Source organism: Zeugodacus cucurbitae, chromosome 5 (genome assembly GCF_028554725.1).
Source record: "Zeugodacus cucurbitae isolate PBARC_wt_2022May chromosome 5, idZeuCucr1.2, whole genome shotgun sequence".
Lineage (NCBI taxonomy): Eukaryota > Metazoa > Arthropoda > Insecta > Diptera > Tephritidae > Zeugodacus > Zeugodacus cucurbitae.
The window spans coordinates 19,121,596-19,149,383 of NC_071670.1; the positions used below are offsets into that span (position 1 = coordinate 19,121,596).

At 36.9% G+C, this 27,788-nt stretch overlaps 5 protein-coding genes across 9 annotated transcripts in view; 1 reads left to right on the top strand and 4 right to left on the bottom strand.

Annotated features, from left to right (window-relative positions):
* The window catches only part of Flo-2 (flotillin-2), a 248,883-nt gene that overhangs the window by 168,160 nt on the left and 52,935 nt on the right, over positions 1-27,788 (top strand). The window lies entirely within an intron of this gene.
* On the bottom strand, positions 2,928-5,187 carry LOC105215168 (glucose dehydrogenase [FAD, quinone]). 2 transcript variants are annotated; one of them, XM_029042219.2, is made up of 3 exons: positions 4,996-5,187; positions 4,618-4,915; positions 2,928-4,559 (listed from the first exon to the last, which is right to left on the bottom strand). In XM_029042219.2, exons 2-3 carry the CDS (start codon positions 4,909-4,911, stop codon positions 3,003-3,005), a joined length of 1,851 nt encoding a protein of 616 aa, XP_028898052.1. In that variant the 5' UTR covers positions 4,912-4,915; positions 4,996-5,187; the 3' UTR covers positions 2,928-3,002. The 2 variants fall into 2 exon arrangements, with proteins under 2 accessions (XP_028898052.1, XP_011187253.1); XM_011188951.3 differs by having other exon boundaries at positions 4,618-4,943.
* Gld_11 (glucose dehydrogenase [FAD, quinone]) lies at positions 5,751-8,069 on the bottom strand. Of its 3 annotated transcripts, none has more exons than XM_011188949.2 (3): positions 7,872-8,069; positions 7,508-7,808; positions 5,751-7,450 (listed from the first exon to the last, which is right to left on the bottom strand). In XM_011188949.2, the coding sequence occupies exons 2-3, from the start codon at positions 7,802-7,804 to the stop codon at positions 5,882-5,884; spliced, it is 1,866 nt and encodes a 621-aa protein (XP_011187251.2). In that variant the 5' UTR covers positions 7,805-7,808; positions 7,872-8,069; the 3' UTR covers positions 5,751-5,881. The 3 variants fall into 3 exon arrangements, with proteins under 3 accessions (XP_011187251.2, XP_011187252.2, XP_054086578.1); XM_011188950.2 differs by having other exon boundaries at positions 7,863-8,069; XM_054230603.1 differs by having other exon boundaries at positions 7,508-8,069.
* On the bottom strand, positions 16,132-16,808 carry LOC105215165 (uncharacterized). The gene is made up of 2 exons (XM_011188948.3): positions 16,470-16,808; positions 16,132-16,402 (listed from the first exon to the last, which is right to left on the bottom strand). Exons 1-2 carry the CDS (start codon positions 16,765-16,767, stop codon positions 16,287-16,289), a joined length of 414 nt encoding a protein of 137 aa, XP_011187250.2. The 5' UTR covers positions 16,768-16,808; the 3' UTR covers positions 16,132-16,286.
* Positions 24,029-26,517, bottom strand: LOC105215201 (glucose dehydrogenase [FAD, quinone]). The gene is made up of 3 exons (XM_011189003.3): positions 25,746-26,517; positions 24,845-25,687; positions 24,029-24,790 (listed from the first exon to the last, which is right to left on the bottom strand). The coding sequence occupies exons 1-3, from the start codon at positions 26,421-26,423 to the stop codon at positions 24,410-24,412; spliced, it is 1,902 nt and encodes a 633-aa protein (XP_011187305.2). The 5' UTR covers positions 26,424-26,517; the 3' UTR covers positions 24,029-24,409.

A 27,788-nucleotide genomic window follows, 5' to 3' on the forward strand; every position in this document is an offset into this window, starting at 1 on the left:
TATTTTTGTTCACCTCCATACTAATATAGGGACTCTTTTAAAATTCTGCGTCGATAGTAAAATTTTATTTTTTGTATTATACCCTGGTTGAAAAGTTCAATATATGGAAGGAAATTTCTATGAGTTATGGAGACCTTCGAGTTAAAGAAGTTTAAGTTATGGAAGGAAATTTGTATGAAATTTGATTTCTAAACGCTATTGCCCATGCAAAAGTTCGAGTTATGGAGATCTTCGAGGTCGAGTAGAAGTTCGTGTTATGGAAGTTCCACTGTATATGTTTACATATGTACAAATGCAATTTGCGAACACTTTATCAACATAGTGGGTATTACTACATATATATGTATGCGTCTTAATAATATGTTCTATTATTATATGAGCGATTTCTTATCACTTGTATACCTGTTTAGCGGTTTGCATACTTAGTAGATTTGTATTTTTCCATTTGCTCTACAGTTACTCAACATATTGATCGGAAATTGTTTCGCAGACAAACTATTTACTTTGTGGGCGTGTAGCGTTTTAGAACGGAAGCGGTCGCACGAGCTTCACACAAAATATTGCATTACATTTTAACATACATATGTACTTCGATATGTTGTAGAATTTATTATTGCAAATTTTAATTTCCCTCAATTACATCTGAGTATATTGCCACTTAAAATAATACTTTACAAAGATCACGGAAGTTCTTAATTATCTATTTTTCTTAGAAGCTAGGGCAAATGTAAGAGTATGTTACTAAGCAGATAGCCGAAAAAGTATCTAATTTTCGAATAATCGATATGGAATATATTTTCGGTTCTTAAACAAGTTTTTCTTCCAGTAAAAAAAAAATCGAATACAATTTTTATTTTTATTTATTTTAATTTGTTAAAAATTAATTCTAAAATGCATTCTAAACTTTTCCTTCAATCTCTATTTTATATACAGTTACTTAATCAAAACTATACTCGCCAATTTGCAACTACGCCAACACTAGGTATTAAGTTTGTACATCATTTGTTAGTTATTTAACTCTATGAAATACTCTAACTGTAAACATACAAAAATTCCGTTAGACATTTTCGAAAAACAATGTTTGTTTACTTTAAATGAATTTACTTTTGATTAGTAAAAAACAAATAGTCATTATAATAAAAATTTAATTAGGCATTAAATATGATTATTTTCAATTATATATTGTATTACTGATGTGCCAGCTTTCACCTCTCGCTGAGCTGTTTGTTTGTATGTGAATGACGTAGTTATGCAATCATGCTGAACTATGACTCTCCTTATCAATTGCATTTTACGACTCTCTCACATAAAACTTTCGCATTAATATTCATGAGATTCAAACAAAAAAAATTGTTTAAACTTTAGTGTTAGTGCGCAGTAATATTCGTTAATTGTGCATTCAATAAAAAAAGAACTGAACTAAGGATGTGTGGAGAGAATAAAAATGTGTGTTATATATCGATTAAATATATGCTGATAGTATGCAGGTTGCTTTGCAATATATAATAATATTAAATAGACGAAGTTCGGCTGTAATACTGGGAATTTTTAATTTGATTGAGCTATATTCCACACTATTTTCCCATGTTTCAAGCTTATATCTTTTTTATCGATATCAACTTGATATTTTGTCAGTCCATAACAAGTGCAAAGTAGAACAGTAAATAACGATATTTTATTCTATAAATATCGACATGTTATCGATAATTCGATTTCAAGTTTATGTCAGAGAGGTTTTTAAAAATGGTAAATATTCTTCAAGCAAAAACGATAATATATTAATTTCTTATGTGTAAACAAGTAGCAAGAGAATGAGACCGGCTTTGCTTATCTCTTTTAATAGCCGTATTTTCTTCGTGCTTGTTGTTTTAGTAGTTCGTTACTTCATATTTCGTGTTAAAACTATAAACTGTGAAAGCACTTTTTACTAAGGTCTGACAATCAAATAAAAGAATTGTATGCTTAATTATTCTCTACGAGAGTAAAGAACTGAAAACGGGTATATCTAAACAAAAACGAATTTGAAATAAACACAATTCCTACATGTCATACATTACTATTGAAAGAATAATGGCAAAAATAAATATCTCGATCATTTTGATAACATAATGTAATCCAGTAGTTGTAGTTTCCCATCTTTGGTAATTTAATTTAAAAAGATATTGGGCTTCAAGCAAATCTATGACGGCAGTTTTGCTTCCTCAAACTACTCAAAGTCACATAAATTAAATAGAAATAAAGACTAGTAAAATTATTTTTCGACGATTAATTTGTTGACCATACATGGAAAAAGTCAATTGCATTTAAGACCGAAAAGATCAGACTACAACTCACATAAATAAGATTTGATTTCGGTTCTAATACATTCCCATTGTCATTGTATTTGACAAAATCTAAGGAGAACAGAACCAAAATTAAATACGTGCTGCAGGGATAGATTATCGACTTAAATATTGAAGTCGCTATAATGCTATAATTTATCTATAAACAACCTTTCAAACTGGCGGACTACTGCAGTATATTTTATATTGGGAAAGTCGCGGAGCTAGCCTGTAACGCACCAACTCGATACTCTAAAGTTAACGTCTATCTAGACATCCAAGCAGTAATCAAGGCAATAACTCCGTTTCGAATATCGGCCAAGAGTGTTTTGAGAAGCAGGATGGCAGTGGAGAATGCTGCCAGGAATATGAATGGAAATAACATAATACATAATAATAATACCCAAAGCTTTGAAGATCACATCACCGCTGAAACACTTCACAAACACGAAAAGAGCTAACGGCGAATTATTCACAAGTTCCTATCAAGAACTTCAAGAAAATAATTAATGTCATCACCTTCATCGCAAAGTTGTAAATATTATTTGAGATAGAACCTCCCGTTTAAAGGCAGTTAGTCAGTATTAAAATAATGACAATAGCATAAATCATAAACAATTGCATTTTATGGAAACGATATTCGAAAGGTTATAGTTTACAATAGCAAATTTGCACCAGCCATCAGTATACTTCCTGCCAATCCTGTCGTATAAAATCGGCTGCTTTTTCAGCGATCATAATAGTGGCTGCATTTATATTGGCAGCAGGGATTTTCGGCATTATGCTAGCATCGGCAACGCGCACATTTTCAACACCGCGTAATCGCAATCGTGGATTCACACAGCTAGTCGCATCGGTTTCGGGCGCCATTTTCACAGTGCCCGATTGATGATAGATTGTGCAAGAGAAATATTTAATGTAACAACGCCAATAATCGTCGCTCTGCGATTCGAAAGCGTCACACTCGTCGATTGTGGGTAGCACAAGGCTGGCATTCAGTGCTCTATAGGCCGCGGTGTTCACGAGTTGCTCCTGAAAGCGTATGGCGCGTAGCAAAGTTGCCATATCTTCAGGATCACTAAAGTAGTTGTGTTTCAGCATAGGTGGATACTTGTAGTTCGTACCATTCAATTGTAAACGACCTGTTGACTTAGGATTTGAAAGCGTTGGACCCACCAACAAAAGATCAGCAGTTTCCAGGACATTGCGAAGTTGAGCTTTGAAGTCTTCTTGAAAATTAAAACTGTCAACAAAGATTTGTAGCCCACCAAAGGCGCCACGTCTCAAATTAAAATGTTGGTATTCAATATCTGGGTATGGGCCATCATTGAGTGTGTTGATGAAACCCGTTATTGAAGCTGTACCACGGGTCGCCAGCGGACCCGCACGGTGAATGAGATAATTGTAAGTGCTGTCTAAGTCATCTAATGACGTGGATTTTGGCGATACATGTTCATTTAATTTGATGAAAAGTAGCACTTGCACATGGTCGATTAGATTCTCACCAACTGGTAAATCTTGTATAAGTGGCACTTGTAAGTCTTTTAAGTGCTGCGCTGGACCTACACCAGACAACAACAACAATTTTGGTGATTCAATTGAACCAGCCGTCAAAACCAACTCCCTCTTTACTTTAGCTGTCATTTCATATTTATCTCGCAGCTTGAAACTTACCGCGCTTACCCTTTTTCCGTCCGCATCAAAATTCAACTTTGTAGCAAGTGCGTTTTTGATCACATGCAAATTCGGACGTTGTGCAAGCTTCGCAAGAAAGCTCTTGCCTGAGCTCATGCGGCGTCCATTGCTCAGCGTAAGCGGTAGATTGGAATAGCCTATATAACTACCTTCAGTGAATTCAAACACACGTGGTATACCCAACTCTGCGGTTCCTTTATACATCATTTCCTCAATATCTGGATCGTCGGCTGCAAACCTATTGAGTGAAAGATAACCCTGTGGATACGTATCATTACCCACGGATTGCACTGACCGTTCGAAATAGGGCAGCACATCATCCCAACCCCAACCCGTGTTACCAGCCTTCGCCCAACCATCGAAATCTCTGCGATTGCCACGCACATAAAACATGGCATTAACGGCACCAGAGCCGCCTATCATTTTACCACGTGGCCAATAACAACGACGATCGACAAAAGCCCAGCAGGATGTTTCACTATATTCCGTGAGGTAATTCCAGGTGACACCTGTGTGCTCCATAGAAAATATGAGTGTTGGTATCTGTAAAAGTTTGCAAAAGTTTTAAATCGCACAACGGAAGTATACTGCGTCTTCATACTTCGGACTCTTGTGGCGGATCACCGCCTGCTTCCAACACCAACACTTTCCAATTTGGATTCTCACTCAGACGACTAGCCAACACTGAACCCGCTGATCCCGCGCCTACAACTACGAAATCATACGTGTCCAAGCCATTTTTGAGTGCTTCATCTGCATGGTCTGGTGGCCAAAGCTCCGGGGGTGAGATGGCACATTGCGCCGCTAGTAGCGTTTGAAGTAGTGTGTTCACCATTGTGTTAAAAGTGCCCACGCTTTGTGCAGCGCATTGCTCTCCCAAAAATTGAGACGTCATAACCCTAAAATGTATGCGGGAATGACACGTATCTTCTAGAATAGTGTGGATCAGCGAAAAATGACAGTTCTCAGCTGCACCTACCTTTTCGGCCCCTGTTTCTTATGTAACTGAAATGTCTGTTGTAGTAATAAAAATACAATTTTGTACAAGCCTAGAATAGTGTGGATCAGCGAAATGCAGCAGTTCACTGAAATACCTTCCTTGCCTTTGCCTTGTGTAACTGAAACGTCTGTTGTAGGCTGTACTCCATTATAACTGTACTATCGATTATACGATTAACAGTTGTGTACCTGATTCTTCAAAAAGAAAGTGTATTTTTTCTCACCACCCAGGCGAGTGTATTAGAGCGTAATCATACTGCAGTCGAGCATTGGTTCGAGATCTACTTTCTAATAATAATAATAACCCTTCTGTAGAATACTGTGTTTAAGTAGTCTTGTATAGTCTTTATACTTAAAACTTAATAGAAACTTGGCCAAGTAACTGTAGAATTCATAAACACGTATGCGCGTATTAGCTTATCATTATAAAAATTAATACTTCACGTTATCGTCATAAACGTCCTCAAATGCCCCCCGTAAAGTCTATTTTTAATTTTAGATTTGGTAAACTTTCTTTAAATTTTTATGACGACGAGTTCTTATCTTTTATATTATTACTAGTGTGTTCGTAACATCGTTCAAGACAACTCACTATCAAGTCTGGCATCTTAGTGGCTCATCGGTTTACTCGATGCATTACGAATATTTTGATTGCGAATACTAATTCTAATTCCTAATTCTTCAAGAAACTTGCTTTATAGTAAATTTATATTCAATTCACAACATATGTACATATGGAACTTTCATTACGTCATTTATTTGTAAGACCCGATATCGATACTTCTTCTTCTTAAAAATGATTTTAAACTCAACTAATTTGTAATGGCATTGAGCCTCGTTTTTTTATTTCTTCGTTAAATTGAGTCTCAGTGCATGCATTCACATTCGTCTTGCCAATCCTCTCGTATGAGATCGGCTGCCTTTTCGGCAATCATAACAGTAGCCGCATTTGTATTTGCGCTGGGCACCCGGGGCATTATGCTCGCGTCGACCACACGCACATTATCCATACCGCGTAAACGTAGGCGTGGATTCACACAACTGGTTTCATCGGTTTCGGGCGCCATTTTCACCGTGCCCGACTGATGGTAGGTGGTGCAAGAGAAATATTTGATGTAACAACGCCAATAGTCATCGCTCTGCGTTTCAAAATCAGCGCACTCCTCGATTATAGGATGTATTAGACTGGCATTCATGGCTCTGTAGGCTGCGGTCTGCAGTAGCTGCTCTTGGAAGCGTATGGCGCGCATCAGGGTTGCCATATCTTCTGGTTCACTGAAGTAGTTGTGTGTTAATATGGGTGGATCGCGGTAATCGGCGCTGCGCAGGCGTATATGTCCTGTGGATTTCGGTGTAGCGAGTATATTAAACATGCCCAGAATGTCGGCATTCTCAAGCACGCTGCGTATTTGTGCCCTAAAGTAATCGTTAATGTTCAGACCGCGTAGAAATATTTGTAGACCAGCGAAATCGCCGCGACGCAAAATGAAATGATGAAATTCCACATCCGGATAGGGACTATTCTTAAGCGTATTGATGAAACCCGTTAACGAAGCGACCCCGTGTGATATTAGAGGTCCCCTACGATGCATGAGGTAGTTGTAAGTATTATCGAAGCCATCTTGTGGCGTAAGTTTATATGCCACACCTTCGTTTAGTTTTAAAAAAGTCACAAACTGCACGTGATCATTCAGATTGTCACCGACAGGCAAGTCATGTAACGTTGGTATTTGCATTTTCTTTAAATGCGCTGCCGATCCAACCCCAGACAACATGAGTAACTTTGGCGACTCAATTGCACCCGCCGACAGCACCAGCTCTCTGCCAACACTCACACGCATTTTTCTTTCATTTCGCAGAATGAAGCTCACTGAACGTACATTCTTGCCACTTTCATCGAAATTCAGTTTAGTCACTTGTGCATTCTTAATCACTTGCAAGTTGGGTCGCTTAGCAACATTCGCCAGATGTCCCTTGCTGGGGCTCATGCGACGTCCATTCCTTATTGTACCCGGTAAATTGGAATAGCCGATCTCACTGCCTTCGGTGAATAGATGCACACGTGGTATGCCCAACTCTGCGGTGCCTGCATAGATCATTTGTTCTATATCCGGATCATTCACTGGAAACGCACTAAGTGTTACATAGCCCTGCGGTTGAGTTTCATTACCAACTGGATGCACGGAGCGCTCAAAATACGGCAACACATCGCTCCAACTCCAACCTTCATTACCAGCGCGCGCCCAGTTGTCGTAATCACCGCGATGACCACGCACGTAAAGCATGCCATTAACACCACCAGAACCGCCAATCATCTTACCGCGCGGCCAATAGCAACGTCGTTCAACAAAACCCTGACAGGCCTTATCGCTATGCTCAGTCAAATAATTCCACGTAACATTTGTATGCTCCAAAGAGAATAAAACTCCCGGCACCTGCAAAAATGTGAATGATAAGAGAGCTGTGATATGCTAATTAACGGACATACGCACCTCAGATTCTTGTGGCGGATCACCGCCCGCCTCTAGCACCAACACTTTCCAATTCGGATTCTCGCTCAGCCGACTGGCTATCACGGAACCCGCCGAACCAGCGCCAACCACCACAAAATCATACTTATCTGGCGCAGCGCGTCCCAGCAAAGCATTTGCATAATCTGGTGGCCACAACTCCGGTGGCGAGATGGCACATTGTGCAGCGAGCAGCGCCTGCAATAGCGCGCTGACCATGGAGTTGAAGGGTCCAATGCTCTGTGCGGCACATTGTGCTTCTAGAAGAGGCAGCGTCATTGCACTAAAACGTTATTTTTGCAATGTCACAAGTCAAAATATATACTATATAGCGCACTTTAGAAACCTGTTTAAGTTATATATCACACTTTCAGCTGGCGATGTACTCTACTGGCCTCGAGTGATTCGGATTAAGCGAGTCAAAGCGTGTCAAATATTAATCCGAGAATATTTTTTCTTTACTATTACCCAAGCAGTTTTAGGGATTTTCGTTTCATCCAACGGTAGTTTGACTGGGTTACTGGCGGCGCGCATCGCCAAGCTGTTGCTTTATATAACAGACGCATGCAAGGCTTTTATTAGTCTTCTACAAGTCATTGTTGTAAGGCAATTTGTGTCAATGCCTGTTTACTTAAAGTAATTAATTTTCTTTTTAAGATTTCTTTGCAAAAAATTACACTGCGACAACGCTTATTGAGTTGGAGTTGGCAGAAACAGCACGTGCTCATTAAAATCGCTTATCTCCAATTGCGTTCATCTCTCTTCTCTTGTTATATTGTAATTCTTGGTGTAATTATTAGCAATAAATAAACTTAAGTGCTACAAATGAGAGAAAAACATTGTTTCGGAAGCAGCAGGTAAATTTTTTATTATTTTTAGAGTTTATGTTAATTATAAGAGGTACTGTTAATTCGATCTGAGAAGATGATAATTTTTTTTGGAATTTTCACCTCACTGAAAAAAAACATACCTTCTTCAGATTTACAAAATTTTGTAGAATTACTTTAATATTTTCTTTATTTTTTTTATATATGCTTCATACTTGGACAAACTTTTCATAGATAAAAGCACAGTGCAATAAAAATTATTGCAATATTTAATCCAAAGTGACTGCAAATATAATCCAAAAGTATAATCTGACTCGAATTGCTAGTAGCGAACACATGCATAGTGAATTCGTCATGAAAAGACGAAGTAACCGGCGAAAATTAATATTTGGTATTGTCATTGGCGAATTTGGGAAATTCGTTTCGCTTTAACTGTCAAAATCTGGCGAACGTTTCTTTGATTCGCCAGTTTAATTCAATTCAAAAACAAGTAAGGAAGACCTAAGTTTGGTGGACGCTGGGATAATTCCTGGGGCGTTCTCAGCCATTTTCGCCACCAAGCTAAATCATGTCCAAGATTCATTTAAGTTCATTTAATTTTGCTTTGATATCTCACAAACTACTATATGTATGTATGTAAAGTTTACAGTAAGTTTGAAAATCCGTATATTAGGTATATGGAGGCTAGAGGTAGTACTGACCCGATTTTGCCCACTTTCAGCACAGAGACACATTATTATAAGGAAAATATCTCCTCTGAATTTCAAATCTGTGAATATCTGGAGATTTACCTATATTTTTGGTAAAATATTGGTCATAAGCACTGAGGCCCTCATGTTTGGTATCTAGGGTCTTGGAAAAATGTAGTCCGATTTTTGTACGGGCAATGTCGCACTAACAATAAAATTCAAAACAAATTTTGTAAACAAAAACAATATTCAGTTTAAATACGTCAAAAATGTCAATTTTGAAAGAATTCGTGTGACATTTGCCAATTATTTTGGTATGGCAATAAAAAAGTTAGGCGAATGTGTCATTCGCCAATGAGTCGAATTTTCGCCAAAATGTTCGAATCCCCAAATACATTAGCTTCCCCAGTGACAATACCATCCGCCTTAAAGTACATTTAAATCTGATTGACATATTGAAAATGACTTGTTTCCTCTCCAATTCATAGTTTAGTTTGGTTAGGTTAGGTTTGGTTACAAATTTAATAAACCAGAGGATTAGGGATTCGATTCCTCTTTCCTTACTTAATCTGTCCGTACAACGGATAACTTGAGTAAAAATTAAGATATCTTGACGAAAATAGGTACAAATATTCCTAGGAACCCTGAAAAGGTTGGTATGGGAAATGGTAATGGGCGAAATCGAACCACTGCCACGCCCACAAAATGGTGAAAACCGAAAACCTATTTAGTGTCATAACTAAGCCATAAATAAAGCTATAATGGTACAATTTGGAATAAAGAATCGCACTAGGAAGGGTCACATGTAGCTGGACGTAATCTTTTTTGGAAAGTGGGCGTGGGCGTGGCCCACTGAATATCTTGCAAACCAATAAAGCTATATAAACCAAACTTCCTACAGTCGTTTTCCTTAAGTACCCCATCACACACCATAAAAATTGATATAATCGGATAATAACCACACCCACCTCCCATACAAATGTTAGGTTGGAAACTACTAAAAGTGCGTTAACTTACTAAAGGAAAACATCAGAATCACTAAATTGGAGGAGAAATGACAGAGTAGAGCTACTCTCAGATTTTTTTACAAAATGGAAAATGGGCGTGGCGTCGCCCACTTCTGGGTCAAAAACCATATCTCAGAAAGTACACAACCGATTTCAATGAAATTCTGTACATAATACGCTCTTGACACACGGATGGAAAATGGACGTAATCGGTTCACAACCACGACTACTTTCCATGTAACTCAATTTTGAAGTCCATCTGATTCCTTCACATAATAATATATACATAAGAACCGATGAAGATAGCGGAATAAAACTTTACTCAAAAACTGTATATCATCCGTGGCTTCACTTATGGAAAAATTGCCGAAATCGGAGTATAACTTTTCAAGGCCCCGGATATCGAACATGAAGAACTCAGTGCCTAAGGGTACTTTTTCACCGAAAATATCGGTAAATCTCTCATATATTTAATTCAGAGGAAATTATTTTATTCTAAAAGTGTGTCTGTTCCAAAATTATTAAAACCGGATAATAACTTCCCCTAGCTCCGATATACCTAATTATAGGTTTTTCAAAAATACGGTGGGCTTCCGCATATATCGGTTAATATGTGAGATAACTTAGCAAATTTAAGTGGACTTTATGCCGAATATATGAGTCAAATTGAGTTTTCTTAATAAAATTATATCAATAAATTGCAAGAGTATAAAATGTTCGGTTGCACCCGAACTTAGCTTTTCCTTACTTGTTTAAAATGTTTTCAAAACAAAAAAAACAGTTTTTTTTAACGTGCAAATATTTATATAGTAGAATTGGACATGGGTTTATTCGTGGGAAATTCTGGGTTAAAATCTAGACATGATTCAACAATTCATTGTCTATTATTAAATAACTTAGCTGGCGTAATTTTATTTGATTAGGAATTAAAATGGAGAAAATGTGTACGATAAGGCCTTGACTTTAATCGACATCAATAGTGTTTGTATTTAAAATAACCATATTGGAACGGAGCTTTTTTCGGTGTACTCAGCATAAGCAGTCGCCAGTCCATATTGAAACAGTTTCCAAATAACAATGAATTATGAATAAAATATTAAAAAATATTGTTGGGGAAAAGTGTTAATATATCAATCTTAACATGCCTCTTGCAATATTCAAAAGAAAATTGTATTTACTAACGTTATAGGTCTGTTCCTAAATGAAGTCATAACTGGCTTTGAACAAGTTTAAAAATTTATTTCTTAATGCAACAGTCATCTAACATACAGTATCTACGTGAATTGTAAGTAGTAAATTTTATTTGATTATTTGTAAACAATGTCTCCTGACTGAGTTTTAATAGTGCCACGTATCCTCCTCTGATGAATCCTCCGTTGAGTCCTCTGATAAATCCTCCTTAAAATCCTCTGATGAATTGTCTTCCGACCAATCCTCTCTAATAAAATCAACTGCTCTCTCAGCAATCATAATCGTAGGGGCATTTATGTTGGCGCTGGGAATCCTTGGTATGATGCTAGCATCGGCTACGCGAACATTACCACAACCGTCTAAAAGCAAACGTGGATTTACACAACTCGTCTCGTCCGTTTCCGGTGCCATTTTTATCGTACCCGATGGGTGATAAGTGGTCGTGGAGAAGTACTTCATATAGCAACGCCAGTAATCATCACTTTGCGGTTTGTGGACATCACACTCATCCAGTGGTGGCAACATTAAAGTGGCATTCATTGCCCTATAGGCTTTAGTCTTCAGCAGTTGCTCCTGGTAACGCAAAGCACGCAATAATGTGGTCACATCTTCCGGTTCGCGTAAATAATTTGGTGTCAGTTTAGGTGGAGCCTTATAATCGGTGCTACGCAGACGTATATGACCAATCGACTTTGGATGCGAGAGTATATTGAGCATGATCAATAGATCAGCAGTTTCTAATGCCTTGAGCAATAATGCCTTGAAAGCATCATTGAAATCGGGGCCATTTAGAAAGAGTTTTAGTTCACCAAAATTACCACGTCTAAACGAGAAGTGGTGGAAGGAAACATCTGGATAGGGACCATCTTTCAGCGTATTTATGAAACCGGTTAGCGAAGCGGTGCCTTGAGCGGTCAATGAACCAGCCCGGTGAATGAGGTAATTGAAAGTGCTGTTTAAAGTGTCTCGCTTTGTCCATACCCTTGCTGTGTTCTCTCCTATCTTTATGAACGTCAAAATGTGCATATGATCTTGCAGATTATCACCGACAGGCAAATCGTGTATTAGCGGTATCTTCAATTGGGCCAAGTGCTTTGCCGGTCCGACACCAGACAACATCAGCAACTTTGGAGATTCTATAGCGCCCGCTGACAACACCAACTCCTTGCCAACGTTGACCTTCATTTCGTATTTATCACGCAGTATAAAGCTCACTGAACGTACATTTTTGCCGTTCTTATCGAAATTTAGTTTGGTTACGTGTGCATTTTTAACCACTTGCAAGTTTGGTCTGTCTGCAACTTGGGCGAGATGTCCTTTGCCAGTGGTTGTGCGACGACCACTCCGAGTAGTGCCCGGTATGTTGGAGTAGCCGGTCTCACTGCCTTCAGTGAATTGGTCCACGCGTGGTATGCCCAACTCTGCGGTACCAGCATAGATCATTTCTTCCAAATCCGGATCGGTGACTGGAAAATTATTGATTGTTACATAACCCTGTGGATGCGTTTCATTGCCCACACGACGTACGGAACGTTCAAAATACGGCAACACATCGTTCCAACCCCAACCTACATTGCCGGCTCTTGCCCAACGATCGTAATCACGGCGATGGCCACGCACATAAAGCATGCCATTAATAGCACCTGTGCCGCCAATCATCTTACCGCGAGGCCAATAACAACGCCGTTCGAAAAAACCCAAACAGGCCTTATCACTGTACTCAGTCAAATAATTCCACGAAACATTTGTATGTTCTAAAGCAAATAAAAGATTCGGCACCTCAGATTCTTGTGGCGGATCATCGCCTGCCTCCAGCACCAACACTTTCCACGCAAGATTCTCGCTCAATCGACTGGCAACTACTGAACCCGCAGAGCCCGCTCCTACCACCACAAAATCATACGTGCCTAAACCATTTTCCAACGTTTTATTTGCATAATCTGTTGGCCACAGCTCCGGTGGTGAGATGGCGCACTGTGCGGCCAACAGTGCCTGGAGTAGCATGTTCACCCTGGAGTTGAAAGTGCCGACACTTTGTGCGGCACATTGAGTACTCAATGGTGCTGTCATTTTTATGGATTAATACTGAAAAAGTAAGAAATATTCGATGATCTCAGAATATAATTGCAAACATGCAATACATTACCCTTAATCGCCGGTCCTTTGTAATTCTAATTTTTGTTGTTGTTAAACTTACCACAGTTCAATAAAATACTGACGGATTTGTTCATAGAATACCATCTTTTTATAACAAATCTTGTAAGAAGTTATGAGTTTCTCACGATTTATTTTAATGTAAATGAGGCATTTAGTATTAACATTAATTGTTAATATTTTATTTGTTATTGATAATTATGCTTGTGGACGGGCTATGAATTAAAAAGATGTAGGCATGAAGTTGTAGAACAAAGATCCAAGAATGTGGAAATTCAATGAATTTATCTTGAATTAAAATTGTGTGCAATAAAGGTCGCTCGGTGACTTAGATAAATTACACTGAGAATATAGAAAACAATGCAATGCAAACTCATAACAATAAGAGTATTTTTTATAGAAATTGAAAATTTTACCACATGGTAAGTGATGTTAAACTGATCTCTTAAATCTACTGTTTAACTAGTCGACACTTGTTTTCTACTCACATCCAAGATTGGATTGGATTTGGATATGTATATGCATTTCATTTCAGAATACTTTAAGAATATGTATCTTCTGTCAAGTAGCGATCGCGATTAGGAATTTAAACTACTGAAATATTTCTTGTGCCAGAAAGACACTTAGAGGAAATGAATCAGAATTAGAGCAATTTCTGATATCATGCAATTATACGAGTGTATCATAGTTGCTATCGAACAACGCTCTCGGTAAAATTAGTAAACCCTTGAGAGCACAGCACAATTCTCCGTGCGGGAGTCAATCTTAATATATACCTACCTAACCAATATTAAAAACTTGTTACCGTTTTAGAGCTACATTTTTTTATAATAGATGACTGGAAATATAATCCAATTAATATAATATTAATAATTATATGGATAACTCTTGACGTCAAAATCGACATTTTTCTGGGTATTAGACCAAATCATATTTTTCTGGGAGATTGAATCATAAGTAAAAAAAAAAGTGTTCTCCGTTTTTCGAAGTTAGCCTCCAAAATCGGAATATTCGCAATTGAATTTCGAAATTAACCTTACTGGTAACGCCATTATTCATTATAATATGTAAGTTACCAAAAAAGTAAAGTAAATATGGGGATAATCAACCTTTTCTTTTTGTTTAAATGGTGTATAACATTTTTCGATCATTAGCTTATCTTAAGCACTATTGATTGCACTATAGAATAGATTGTGAGTGAGCCTTTCAAACAGTATTCATAATATTTGATAATTTAAATCAAATCAAAATTTATACCAAATTATAGACCACTTTCGAGTTTTCAAAATATAATTGGCGAAAACAGTTTCGAGTGCACCCTAGAACAACTTACCGATCCAATCAGGGTTGTTCGATCACACTTATATGTGAAAATAATAAATTTATTTAATTAAGCAGAAGAGAACTTATACATCGATTCGATTATTAGAAAGTTGTCTGAGCTTTTCTTTGGGATCCAACCGGCTAATTTGGCTAATACCGATGCCATTTTTTTTTTGCCGATATTCGAATATTTTTTCGATCGGAATATGAACAGGTTTTTGCATTTTCAATCTATCTTGAATACATAACTTCTATATTTAAAAATATATTTAATATATTACATTCTATAATCCATACTTATAATGATAACAGTAACAGTCTTATAATCCTATGTGTCCCCTCTCGTACAATGACTTTTCATACGATCTACTCGGTATGAACGATATAATATTAGCCGATTGTATTTCTGATTACCACTCGATCGATCGTGTTAACATTGTTATCCCAATGGTAGGCGCTGGTCAGGCTAAATTCAGTACAGCATATTTCTGCAGAAAATAAAGTTTCCTAAAACAGTACAAACCTTTGCTAGCTGTTATAAATTTAGGAGAAGCCTTCATTTGTTGGATATTGCCAATTAACCATCAGACTATATTTTAAAGTAACTCAAGACGATGTTCGAATAATACATACTTACGGGGTCTTCATTGCAACGAATTTTATGACAATCGTAGACAAACAAATGAGAATGGTTGTAATTTTACCATGATTGCCGGTTAGACAACACTTTTCAAACCAATTTTACAAATTGGCAATCGAATTGATCTGAAATATCAATACATATACAGTTGAAAATGGCAGCTTGTCGTCATTTGGTTTATTCTCTTCATTGTAATGAGAACAAATGGCATTGAAATTTTCATTAAATTTGACCCAACGAAAATCGATCTTAAGCTTAATTAAATATGTTTTTCGTTCGCTCAGACTTTTGTCTAGTTGTAAGTTGTAAAAAGAGAAAGCATTAATAACACTATATAGATAGCTGTTGAAAACTATATTTTCCTTTAACCTTACTTCTGATACATATATGAATATATTACAATTAAATAATCATAGATATATAATTTACATATTAATCGATGCAACCCAATTTATATATTTTCAAAATTATTACAACTATTTTTTTCAGTGTAAACAAATGTAATGTGGTTTCCTCGGTCAATAATTATGTGCGATTATCAAGTAGAAATCGCCAATTAAAGTATTCTCACTTTTGATTTATTATAAAGAAAACTCAAGGCTGTCATCGCAACCGCACAATTATGAATTTCGCGCTATTAAATCAGCGCAGCAATTGAAACAATCAGACTTTGAAGTAAATTATTCGCACAAAACGGCATTCACCTGTGATAATATACAATTAATTAACAGCACTCAGGTATAAAAAATCAATATCAATTGAATGAAACAAATGGTTAGCGCACTTTATGTTCAGTTGTAGTATATAAAAAATAAGTATATGTTTGCATTGAAACATTCCAAAGGCCAGTAATAATAATTGTGTTGTATTAATAATATTCGATTATTTGATTTACAATTGCATAATTTGGCTATTCTTTGCCCCGTTGACTCAACGCCGCCGCCTCAAACCGCTATTCAAATTCATGCGTATGCGCTGTTGTGGACCAGGCGCCTGCGCATTCCCAGCAGCTGCCACCAAATTGTTGCGCTGCAGCAAATTCAGACCTATGAAAAACAGTTAAAATGCATTTCAAACACTCAATCGATTATGTCTGCGCTTGAGCGCACTCACCCTCCACCACCACATCGGGCGCTTGTAGCTGTTGCTGCGCCGTCACGTCGCCGATTGTCAAGCCACCCAAATCCGTAGCGGCATTTGGTGTAAAATCGTCGAAATTAAAATTGAAACCACCGCCCACACCTGCAGCGCTGTCCGATTCGTTGGGCAAGTCATTGGGTAGTTCGGCAACGCGTATGATGAACTGATCACGTTGACCCTGCGCACTGACGGCCGCTACGAGCAGCGTCCAGCCAAGCATAAAGCCGCAAAACGCGCGCTTAGAGTACGAACTGTTTGCTAACGGCGACATTCTCGTTACACATTCGATTGACTACTGAACGCGAAACAGCTTTATTCTTTATATTATTTGTGATGTTGTGCGGTGTGTGACTCTCGGCGCGTAAATGTGTGCGCTCATATACAGTTACGTGCTGGGGTATGTGCAAATATTTTTCAGCATAATATATACTCGTTTAAGGCTATGCTTGCTTAAAAGTTGAACCTGCAACACGCGTCTCAGACACTGGTGGCATGCACTATTCAGCGCATACGCGACAACTCACCAACAACATTTGTATGTAGCACATGCTCTCAAATTGCGTAACAAATGCTGAGATGGAAATTATTTTGTTTACACCCAGGAGTTTTGTATAGCGAAGCTCAAAATATATCAATTGAGATTCAACTCGATAAATTTATTGTTAAATTTCGACATTTTGTGCTTCTAGAATATCTTAAGAATTCCTGAACGAACTATAGCATCATATTGTCTTAAATTTGCTTTCAAACGGTACTCATGATATCTCTGATATAAATTATAGTCCTGTTCCGAGTGATTCCAAATACAGTCGTCGGAAAAAGTGCTAAAATAGGGATGGCAAGATTAATCAAATGAATAGCATCAATCGAGTATTTTTTTTGGAAAGCGATTTTATTTGTCGAATTTCCTGTTCTGATTATTCGGTTTATTACTAATTTATTATATAAACATGGCGAACTCTATTTATCAAAGTTATATAATATAATGTCTGTTATCGCTGATATACGCCATGTCAAAACAAACGATGATATGCGGAAATTGCAGGTTAGTGCTGGTGTGTCTGAGGGTAAAATGTTAAAATTTATTTTAGATTTCAGCACAAAATGGAACTCAACATTATATATATATACATATCTAATATATAAAATTCTCGTGTCACGCTGTACGTTATTGAAATAAATAAATTTTTTTAACTTTCCGCGAAGAAAATTAAAAATTTTCTAAAATCGGGAAGTTATTGGTTGTTGAAGTTCAAACCGATCTGGCTAATTTTAGTCTTGAAATATTCGTGGAAGGCCAGAAAAAGATTAGAAAGTGAGTACATATGGAAAAATTGCGAGGAAGATATCAATAAGAGAATTTTATTCGAGTTGACAAGAAAAATATAAGAAGAGAAGACAAAAAAAGAATATTTTGAAGGTTGTCATTGTTGCTTTGTTAAAATATTTTTGTTATTGTTCAATTGTATAAGGTTGTGTCGATAGCCCAAAACAATTTGTAAAAAATAAGGAAAGGCTAAGTTCACGTCCAACCGAAAAATTTTACACTCGCAATTTATTGATGTAATTTTATTAAGATAACACACAATATGACCTATATATTCGGCATAAAGTCCAATAGAAGATCATCATATATAGTATATAGTAATTCCAGAACCAATTTCACTCATTTTCACCAAGGTTCCATGGTTAACGGGAATAGGCACCTGTTAGTATGCAAACAAACGGCACATTCGGCCTTAAAATTACTCCTAAATTGCAAATGAACGAAACACCAGTCGGCAAAATCGCCAAAAATAGCGCTTTAACGAAGATTTTCAAAATATTCAAGAAGTCGCTGGAGGTACTGCACAGGACTTTAAAAGATTTTGATTGTCGATAAACGTTTTTGGTGGAGCCAGGATTCTGTTTACAGGTGATTTACGCCAGACTCTTGCAATTGTTCCTGGATCAACTGTTACTGACGGGCTAATCGCTAAAGTCATTTAATTTGTGGCGACACATAAAGTATCGCCAATTAAAAACGAACAAATGAGTGTTTTTGCAACAAAATCAAATTGCGATTGTAGAAGCAGTTGGAAATGGTAGGGTTGCAGTTGACACCTCGATGGATTAATAGCATTTCCAACAGATTTCTGTCACTTCATTGACTTGAAAGAGAAGTTTTCCTGATATGACACCTCAATATGATAACCATAAATGACTGATTGAATGACCTATATTGGTGGTAAAAAAAACAAAGATATCGATGATCTTAATGCGACAATTTAGAATTTCGGTTCAGGAGAGTTGACACAGCTACAAACCAGAATGACGAAGTCAATTATCCCAAACTATTTAAAATTGCCTGTACTATCACCACTCACTTTGCAATTAAAAGTAGTGTGAGTTGTCATCATGATGCGTAACATAAATCGACCTCGAGTAATCAATATCGTCGCCGAAGCCATGATTGGACTAACTTAATATAATATATACCTTAGCCACAACAACGTGTGGCCGGGTCTGCTAGTATACATATATATTTGGCGTAGGAACCGACTTAAGCGATTATAGCCGAATCCACCAGAGCGTGCCACTCGTTTCTCCTTTTTGCTTTTTGGCGCAAACTGGAAACACCAAGTGAGGCCAGGTCACTTTCCACTTCATCTGTCTTTTTAATCGCTGAACTATGTCAATGTTGTATAAATCGTACAGCTCATCATTCCATCGTCTGCGGAGGCGCCTCATCGGATGTTGTCATCGTCCACGCTTCAGCGCCATACATCAGGACTGTAATAATGAGCGATTTGTAGAGTTTGATTTTGGTTGGTCGAGAGAGGACATTTTATATGATTGGACGTTTTATTAAGGTAATTTCATAAACTTGATTAACGTTTTATTTAATTTTCCTGACTCTCCGCCAATTATCACAGCTGTGACCCTATTTCACTCATTTTTGGCACGACGACATTTTTAAGAGTTATTTTAATCAATAAAACCTTTTGAAATGAAGTTATTGCATTGTTTTAACATTAAAAAATTAATCGAAAGAGGCGAAAAAAATTGTCGGAAAAAGCAGATCTTTGCCGAATAAAATTTGGATCAGTTCCGGTGACGTAGAAGCGGCTGTTGTGGAAATTAAGCGCTAGATTGCATTACTATGGTACTTATGATGATGGAACCAGTTTTATTCCATATTAGACTATAAATTTTAGCATAATAGTGTCCAAAACAAAACTTATTTTAAAATCGATTCTGGAAAATAATGTGAAATATGTATCACATATTCAGCTCATTAAATGAACGATTTTTATCAAAGATTTAACCGATAAATAGTTCATATATTGATCACATAAAATAATATAATCACATCCGTTTGATGGCTCTGGAGTTGAAAAAAACACTTAAACGCCACTTACCATATATTCATATATCATTAAATTCAATGATAATGCATCCAGCAAAATTATTCAAATGACAAAAAACTCTAAATTTCAACTATGATGACGTTTCACAACAACTTAATTGACAAGCGCGTATTTTACATTTTCCGCTATATTGTGCATTATGAGTCAGAGAGTGAGTAAATTGTAGAATAATTTAAATTACAACCTTTTCGATTTCTTTTTCTTTCTTTCTTTTCTTTTTTTTTTCTTCTTTCTTTTTTCCTTTTTTTCCTTCGTTCATTAACTAGATCTGTCCATATAATCCCTACCAATATTATAAATGCGAATGTAAGTTTGTTTGTTACGCTTTCACGCAAAAACTACTGAACCGATCATCATGAAACTTTGTACATATACTCTTGAAGATACTAGAAGCAACATAGGGTACATATATTAAAAAAAAAAATTTTTTTTTACGAAACATAAAATAATTGTTTGTCAAAAAATCGTCAAATTTAGCTACTTCAGTAATGAAGTTTTACAGTCATGAAGTTTCGACCCTGAATACTGTAATACCGTCCCATTGTATTACCGGCGGTAACGAAAATATCTAATTCAATTGAATATAGTTTCAGCTGTTTATAATTTTTCTATATTTATTGTGACTTTCTTCTGTCGTTACATGCAGTATAAAACTATTCCAACTTTTGAGGTTATCCGTAATTTTTGTGGTTAGCTGTTACTTTATTATTTTAGATCTTACCTGCTGATGTTAATTTTTACTCTGCTTTTTTTTTAAATGCCTCTGGTCTATCCAAAAATTCATCGCGGGCCCGTGCCGCAAAAGCTTTTAGTGTGGGATGAAAGTACAATGTCTCACAAGAAGGCTATAGAAGCTTTAAACCGGACCCTCCAGGACTTGCGAGATAGTACAGATATAATGGGAGGCATGGTAGTTTTTCTGGCTGGTGATTTCCGACAAACCCTCCCAGTGATTCAGAGGGGGACACCAGCAGATGAAATTCAAGCGTGCATTAAATCGTCAAGCTTATGGTCGACAGTTGAAAAACTCCGCCTGAAAACGAATATGAGGGTGCATCTTCATAATGACGTGGATTCAGGACTTTACCCAGAAATGTTGTTGAAAATTGGTGATGGTTGTTTAGACGTTGACGCTGAAGGCTACATATCACTGTCAAGAGAATTAGAATAGTAGAAAGTGATGTGGATCTCATTGCTAATGTTTTTCCGGAATTACAACAAAATTTGTGTAGTGATCAGTGGTAGAGCAATATTAGCACCAAGAAATGAAATCGTTAATAGGATCAACACTGACATTTTAAACGAGGTTCAGGGAGAAATGAAGGAATATTTGTCAATGGATACCATTATGGATACGGAACTAAGTACTTCATATCCTGTGGAGTTTTTAAATTCACTTGAACTATCGGGTGTACCGTCACATAAACTTCAATTGAAATTAAATGTACCACCCAGTGGGACTTGGAAGTAGGAAAGAATTGGATACTTCCTACTGAAAAAATAAGTAGAGGTACTTTTCTACAATAATACTATCTAATTTCGTTTTTCTGATCAATGTCATTGGAGCGAAGGACCTCCACTTCGCTTACGAATTCATATGACGGAAAGTACTTTCCCCACACCTAATTTTGATTAATTCAGTAGGTAGTTACTATAAACCTAATATTTCGTGTGCTTCGAAGTACTTTCCCCACACAAATATTTTATTAATTCGGTAACTACTTACTATAAACCCAGTATTTCGTATACTTCGAAGTACTTTCCTTCAAACTACTTTTTCTATTACATACTAGTAACTACTTACTATAAACCAACCAATAGCAGAAACAGTGGACACCATTAATTTTATTTAAATATTTTATTTTTTAGATTTTAATATGGAGTTTGTTTTAAAATGACGATTTTTCGCCAGTTTTAAAGCTTGTCGCAAGTCTTTAACAAACTCGCCATGGGAATATCATTCTTTCATTGATGCCTCTGAAATCATAAAAAATTTTAGAAAATATGTATAAAATTATTTACCAAACAAGCAGTCGATTAACCCCTTTCATTCATTCCTTTAAGGAGTATTTGGAATGAATGCCATCGTAGTTCAACTGAACAATAAGACTCCTTTCGAAAATACCCTCAATAGATTTAATAATTCCCGTTTTGCCTATTATATTTTTAATGATTTTTATCTATAGAAAAATAGGTATAATATTTATTAGTCAAATAGTGAAACTTAAGGGATTATATAGACAACTTACATAGTCTGCACTGGAACCTGCCACTATATCTGCATTCAGTTTTTTTAATGCTTCCAAGTTGGACAACGGGAGCACACTTCTCGTTCCATAGGAGCCCACATCTTTTTCAAATAGCTGCTTAAACATCGCCGCGTATCATCTGATATTATTATTAGTATGTACGATATTTACATGTATATAACATATTTAATAAAATTTAATGATTAATAAAATTTGATGTTAGTACTTACCTTGATAACTATATATGTATATATATCTCCACTTTTATTTCTATGCACTTTATATATATTGCTTAATTTATTTGCAACACCCACAAACAAAATTCTTCTTTAAAATGACAAATAACTTCATGGACGAGAACGTTTACCAAAAATGCCGTTACTTCTTGAAAAAAAAAATCAACATATCAAATACAACAACAGAAATTTGTACAAGCATACAATTTGCTGAAATCGTAAGCGGCTTAGTAGCGAGGTTGAATTAAATTTATAAACCTTTTCTTCATTGGCATACCATCAATTTACGAAGTAATCACTTTCATCTTCCATAGCCAATAAGTACTTTCAAAACTAATGAAATATAGAAGTACTTTTTCCAAGTTCCACTGGGCAGTAATGCTAATGCGAAATCTAGATGCTCCTCGGCTATGTAATGGAACAAAGCTTCGGATAACAAAATTGGGACAAAACATACTTGGTGCTACTATTTTAACAGGTGTCGGTAAGGGAAATAGTGTTATAATACCTCGGATACCAATTATTCCCACTGACCTTCCATTCCAATTTAAAAGGATTCAGTTTCCCGTCAAGCTTAGCTTTGCTGTTACTATAAACAAGGCACAAGGACAAACATTACAGGTAGCAGGAGTGCATTTAGAAAACCCATGCTTCTCTCATGGTCAGCTTTATGTAGCCTGTTCGCGTGTATCTAATGCCAGGAATTTACACATATTTGCACGCGACAGGAAAACTTATAACATTGTCTACGGTTTGTGTTACGGTGAAATATATTTTAACATTTGTTGTTGCATTTCAATAAGCATATATTAAAGTGTTGAAACTTTAGTCTGTAGTAATTTTTAAAAATTGTTGATCTCAGCCAAACAATCAAATTTAGTTATCATATTGACTCATTTCTATTATTATACCCTTACCCTTTATCTCTCATACTTATTTATTGACTCCACTGTGGGCGAAGCCGCGGGTAAAAAGCTAGTATTGAAATATTTTTGGTTTATTGATTTTGGATGAACCAATAATGAGTTATGCTGTCCACGGCAACATTTATTTTTTTTGGATACTTCATGGGAGATGCGGTACTATCGGCATTTGTAAATAAAAATTTCACAAAATACTATTCAAATATGTGTATTTGCTAATTTTTTTAAATGAAATATATGATTGTAAATATTTAATTGTAAAAATGCTATTGTTTTTAACCTCTAAAACTCACATAACCTTTTAACTGCGGCTGTCATTAAATATGACAAAATAAATGGACCTTTTTTGTATTTAAGGTCTACACTGCCATTATGTGTAGTGTACAAAAATATTATAAATTTACTTTCGATTTTATAACGCTATGGAATTTGACGGCTAATATGACCGAGTTGTGACATAATTGCGACATTAATCGGCTATTATTGGCTATATTACTGGCTATTCTGTGGAATAGGTCTTTGGTTGGCTTAAGACTTTTTATTTTGAGTGTAAAATATTACTTTTGTCTTATATTATAAAATAATGAATGTGCATATTTTGATTGTAATTGCTTACATTGGTTGTTTTTTTTTTTTTTGGAAATAATTTATTTATTCTACAAAGAACACGAAAATAGTGTTCACAATATTCACAAAAGTTATTATTTTTTTATTTTTTTTTCCTGTATTTGAAGGTCGCATAAATTTGTTGCTAATAGTTTTTATTGGAAAATAGCGAAATTGACTTACTTAAATTGCCAGTTTCAGCAAAGCAGGTCACTGTTCTAAATATGAACAGAAATGGTTTGTAAGCAATATTACAATTATAAATAAAGTATTAAGTAATAATAATAAAGTATGTCAATAAAGTCGTCTAAATAGCCACTTATACTCGTATATATATGAATATCGATTTTTTCAGTTTATTTGTAAAGACATGAAAAATATTTCAATATGATTATTATTTTTTAACCAATACTAAGCCTATACAAATGGTAGCGGATTTCTAGTAAACTAAATATTTTATAAATAAATTAAGCATAACTGCATTACACATCACTGCCCGCCGCCATAGCGCAACCAGTCCTCTTTAATCATATCCGCGCCCTTTTCGGCCAGCATTATCGTCGGCGTGTTCGTGTTGCCCGTCGGTATGGTTGGCATAATGCTGGCATCGATCACACGCAAACCACGCACGCCATAGACGCGCAAACGTGGATCCACCACTGCAAAAGGATCGTTGTATACGCCCATTTTGCAAGTGCCTACCGGGTGGTAAATAGTCTGTGAGTAGAAACGCGCAATGCACTCCCAAAAGGCGTCGCTCAAGTACTCCACCTCGGGGCAATTGCGCCACTCGAAAATGTTCAGCGTCGCGTTGAGGCGCTGCATGATGGCGGTTTGTGTTAGTCCATGCGCAAATTTGACGCCCTCCACCTGTGGTTCAATATTTATCAATATTTGTTTGTTGTTGTATGACACACAACTTACCAGCACCGCCATATCCAATGGATCGTCGAAATAATTGGCATATATGCGTGGATGTACACGGGGATCGCGTGATCGCAACTCGAGACGTCCGCGACTCTTGGGGCGCATTAATAAGATCGTCAATGTGAAGGCATCCTTGTAGATCATGTGTTCGAAAACATTTTCGTAATTAGCAAAAGATATGCCGCTACCGCGTCGGCCAATCAAACCGCCGTCGGCGCCATAACCATAACCGCCCATGAAGATTTGAATATCAGGCCAATCCAGTTTGGGGTCCTGATATTTGGTGCTCATAAAGCCCATAACCTCGCTGATGGGCATGGCATAGAAGAACCCTTCGGCCTGATGTAGAAACGAGTCCACCGAACGCGCATTCAACATTTCCGGCACTATGAAAGAAAGCCGATGTCCAGTTACATTGTTGTTAACAAGATACTGTGGTCCTGCAGTGGCTATGTGATCTTGCAGATTAATGCCCACACCAGGCAAGTGCTGTATAATTGGTATGCCATATTGTGTAAGCTGTTGCTCCGGTCCGATGCCAGAAGTCATCAACAATTGTGGGCTAGCTATGGCGCCTGCTGAGAGTATGACTTCGCGACGTGCGTTTACACTATACATGAAGCCTAAATGCTCAAAGTGCACACCATGCGCCAACTTCGTCTCTTCATCGACCACTATGCGACTTACAAAAGCGCGCAGCAATACATCAAGGTTCGGACGCTTCCAAACGGGTCGTATATAAGCTTTATTCTCACTGCAACGCAATCCATTGCGTAGCGTGCCGTGCGGCACAGCGAATCCGGTTTGACTGGGCCCATTGAAGTCGTTGTATGGATTGAGCTAAAGGGTGGAAAAATTATTAAAATTTCATACAAATGTGTCACATACAACAACACACCAAGTTCCGTTCCGTGGCTGCTTGGATGAAGACGTCCACTAACGGCGATGGAAACCTATAATTCTCAATTGTGACTGGTCCACCGAAACCGTGGTAGAAACGATCATTCTCGAAGCCTGGCACGCGCATATCCTCTAGTTTTCTAAAGTAATGTAAAATGTTGTCATAATTCCAACCCACATTACCCAGTTCCGCCCAGTGATCGTAGTCACGTCTATTACCACGTATATGCATCATTGCATTTATGGTGCTGCAGCCACCTAACACCTTGGCGCGCGGCCAAAAACAACTTTGTCCTTGCATGGCGAGGCAGTAACGATCCGACGGCTCTGTGCGATAGCCCCAATCGAATGGACTGCGCTGGAATATCGGATACAACATTGGCAGTTCCGAGAGCATGGGCTCATCACCGCCGGCTTCCAGTAGTAAAACACTCCAGTTGGCCACCTCCGTTAAACGTGATGCGAGCACACAACCAGCTGACCCGCCACCAATAATTACAAAGTCGTACGAATCACGTAAATTCAAAATATTTAACGCGTGTAGGCGATTGTGTTCATCAACAATGTCTGGTCGGTAGAGATTTATGCCATCAATGAGCATAACAATAATTGTCGCGCTGGGCACAGCCGTCAACACGAACCGCCACAGCGTTACAAGTCCTTCACCGCCCATCATTTCAAGAATGTATCGGCAAGAGCAAGATTTAATAAATTTCACGCGCGGTTAACTGTCTCGAAGCGTTGTCAAAATTGAACTATGTTTGGAAATGGACTAGGCCATTGCGCTTTGCGTTACGCTTCTTCCACAGACGCCGCTTTGCTGACCCAAAATGTGCTTAAATTTGCTGCGCTCGCAGAATTATTGCAGCGACGAAATGAAATAACAAAAACATAAGTAAATAAATGTAAGTCACAACAAAAATACCCAAAAATTTTCTCTGCATAAAAACCATGAGGTCTAAACAATTTCTTCGAAATGCTCAATTTTAGTTTTAAGCACTCGTTGGACTCTCGGGTTCACTGTACGGTTTTCATAATATTTTGAGTTTTTGCACTTGTAAGTTAATTGGAAAATCCAATTTGGTTATTATTGTAGTTTTCAGTGTTCTGTAGGGAGCTCATTACCTTCATAAAATATAGGAAATCCGCTGGGGATTTATCGATCGCCAGAATTTTATATTCTTGATTTTCCTTAACTAAAATTAAAGAGAATTTAAAGTAGATTATGAGAATATGAAATAGGTGTTGTTACTTTAACTTTTCTCTATCCCGGTCTGCTCTGGTAGACGCACTACGAAGGCTAAAAAGTCATCCATCATACGATCAGTCTTACCAATTTATCGTTTTGTCCCAAAAGAAATATTCACCCCTTTTGCAAGTGTCGACTGGCAGTAGATAATGGACTACTGAGCGATTTTCGACTACAGATGATGTTGTAAGTGTCGATCAGACGCTAAACCATCGACTGAGAATGCTTTTCAATCGTTCATTTTTCGACAAACATTTTCCAATCGTTTGGAATTTTTGAACTTTGTCGAACAAGTTACAGAATAGCAAAATAAAATATAGGGGGAATTAAGTTCTTTGTCATACTATTTCTTTAAGTTCCTACAAATCATAATAAACAAAATATATGAGTGTCAGACAGTCGCTTAATTGGGACAATAAATAAGGAAATGTTACTAATTGACTCAATTAAGACCATGACTATTTGAAACGCCAATTATATTTATATATAATCAATTGAATATTCCATTCTCTACAAATAACACCTTCTAAACAGGTGTTCACGTAAATTGCATGCATAATTTACAGTATCTAAGCAGCATATTCGCAGGCAATTATCGCATTTGTTGAATTATATTTTTTATCTTTTATTATTACGAATAATTACATTTCATATAAGTTAAATTAATGCAAAGCAATGTAAAACTAACATTTCCCTCCTCTATATTCTTCTATTCTAGGTGAGCTTTAAATCGTGTAATCGACGCATAATCAACTCCTGCTAATATGAATCACGCTAACTGGCCATTTTTGA

Bases quoted from the DNA above. Each gene is read 5' to 3' on its own strand.
- LOC105215165 (XM_011188948.3), bottom strand. From the start codon at position 16,767: ATGTCGCCGTTAGCAAACAGTTCGTACTCTAAGCGCGCGTTTTGCGGC. The intron at 16,403-16,469 runs GTGAGTGCGCTC...TGTTTTTCATAG, and splicing joins GCCCGATGTGGTGGTGGAGG to GTCTGAATTTGCTGCAGCGC.
- LOC105215201 (XM_011189003.3), bottom strand. From the start codon at position 26,423: ATGATGGGCGGTGAAGGACTTGTAACGCTGTGGCGGTTCGTGTTGACG. The intron at 25,688-25,745 runs GTGTGTTGTTGT...TCCACCCTTTAG, and splicing joins CAGCCACGGAACGGAACTTG to CTCAATCCATACAACGACTT. The intron at 24,791-24,844 runs GTAAGTTGTGTG...ATTGAACCACAG, and splicing joins CATTGGATATGGCGGTGCTG to GTGGAGGGCGTCAAATTTGC.
- LOC105215168 (XM_029042219.2), bottom strand. From the start codon at position 4,911: ATGACGTCTCAATTTTTGGGAGAGCAATGCGCTGCACAAAGCGTGGGC. The intron at 4,560-4,617 runs GTATGAAGACGC...AAACTTTTACAG, and splicing joins ATCCGCCACAAGAGTCCGAA to ATACCAACACTCATATTTTC.
- Gld_11 (XM_011188949.2), bottom strand. From the start codon at position 7,804: ATGACGCTGCCTCTTCTAGAAGCACAATGTGCCGCACAGAGCATTGGA. The intron at 7,451-7,507 runs GTGCGTATGTCC...ACATTTTTGCAG, and splicing joins ATCCGCCACAAGAATCTGAG to GTGCCGGGAGTTTTATTCTC.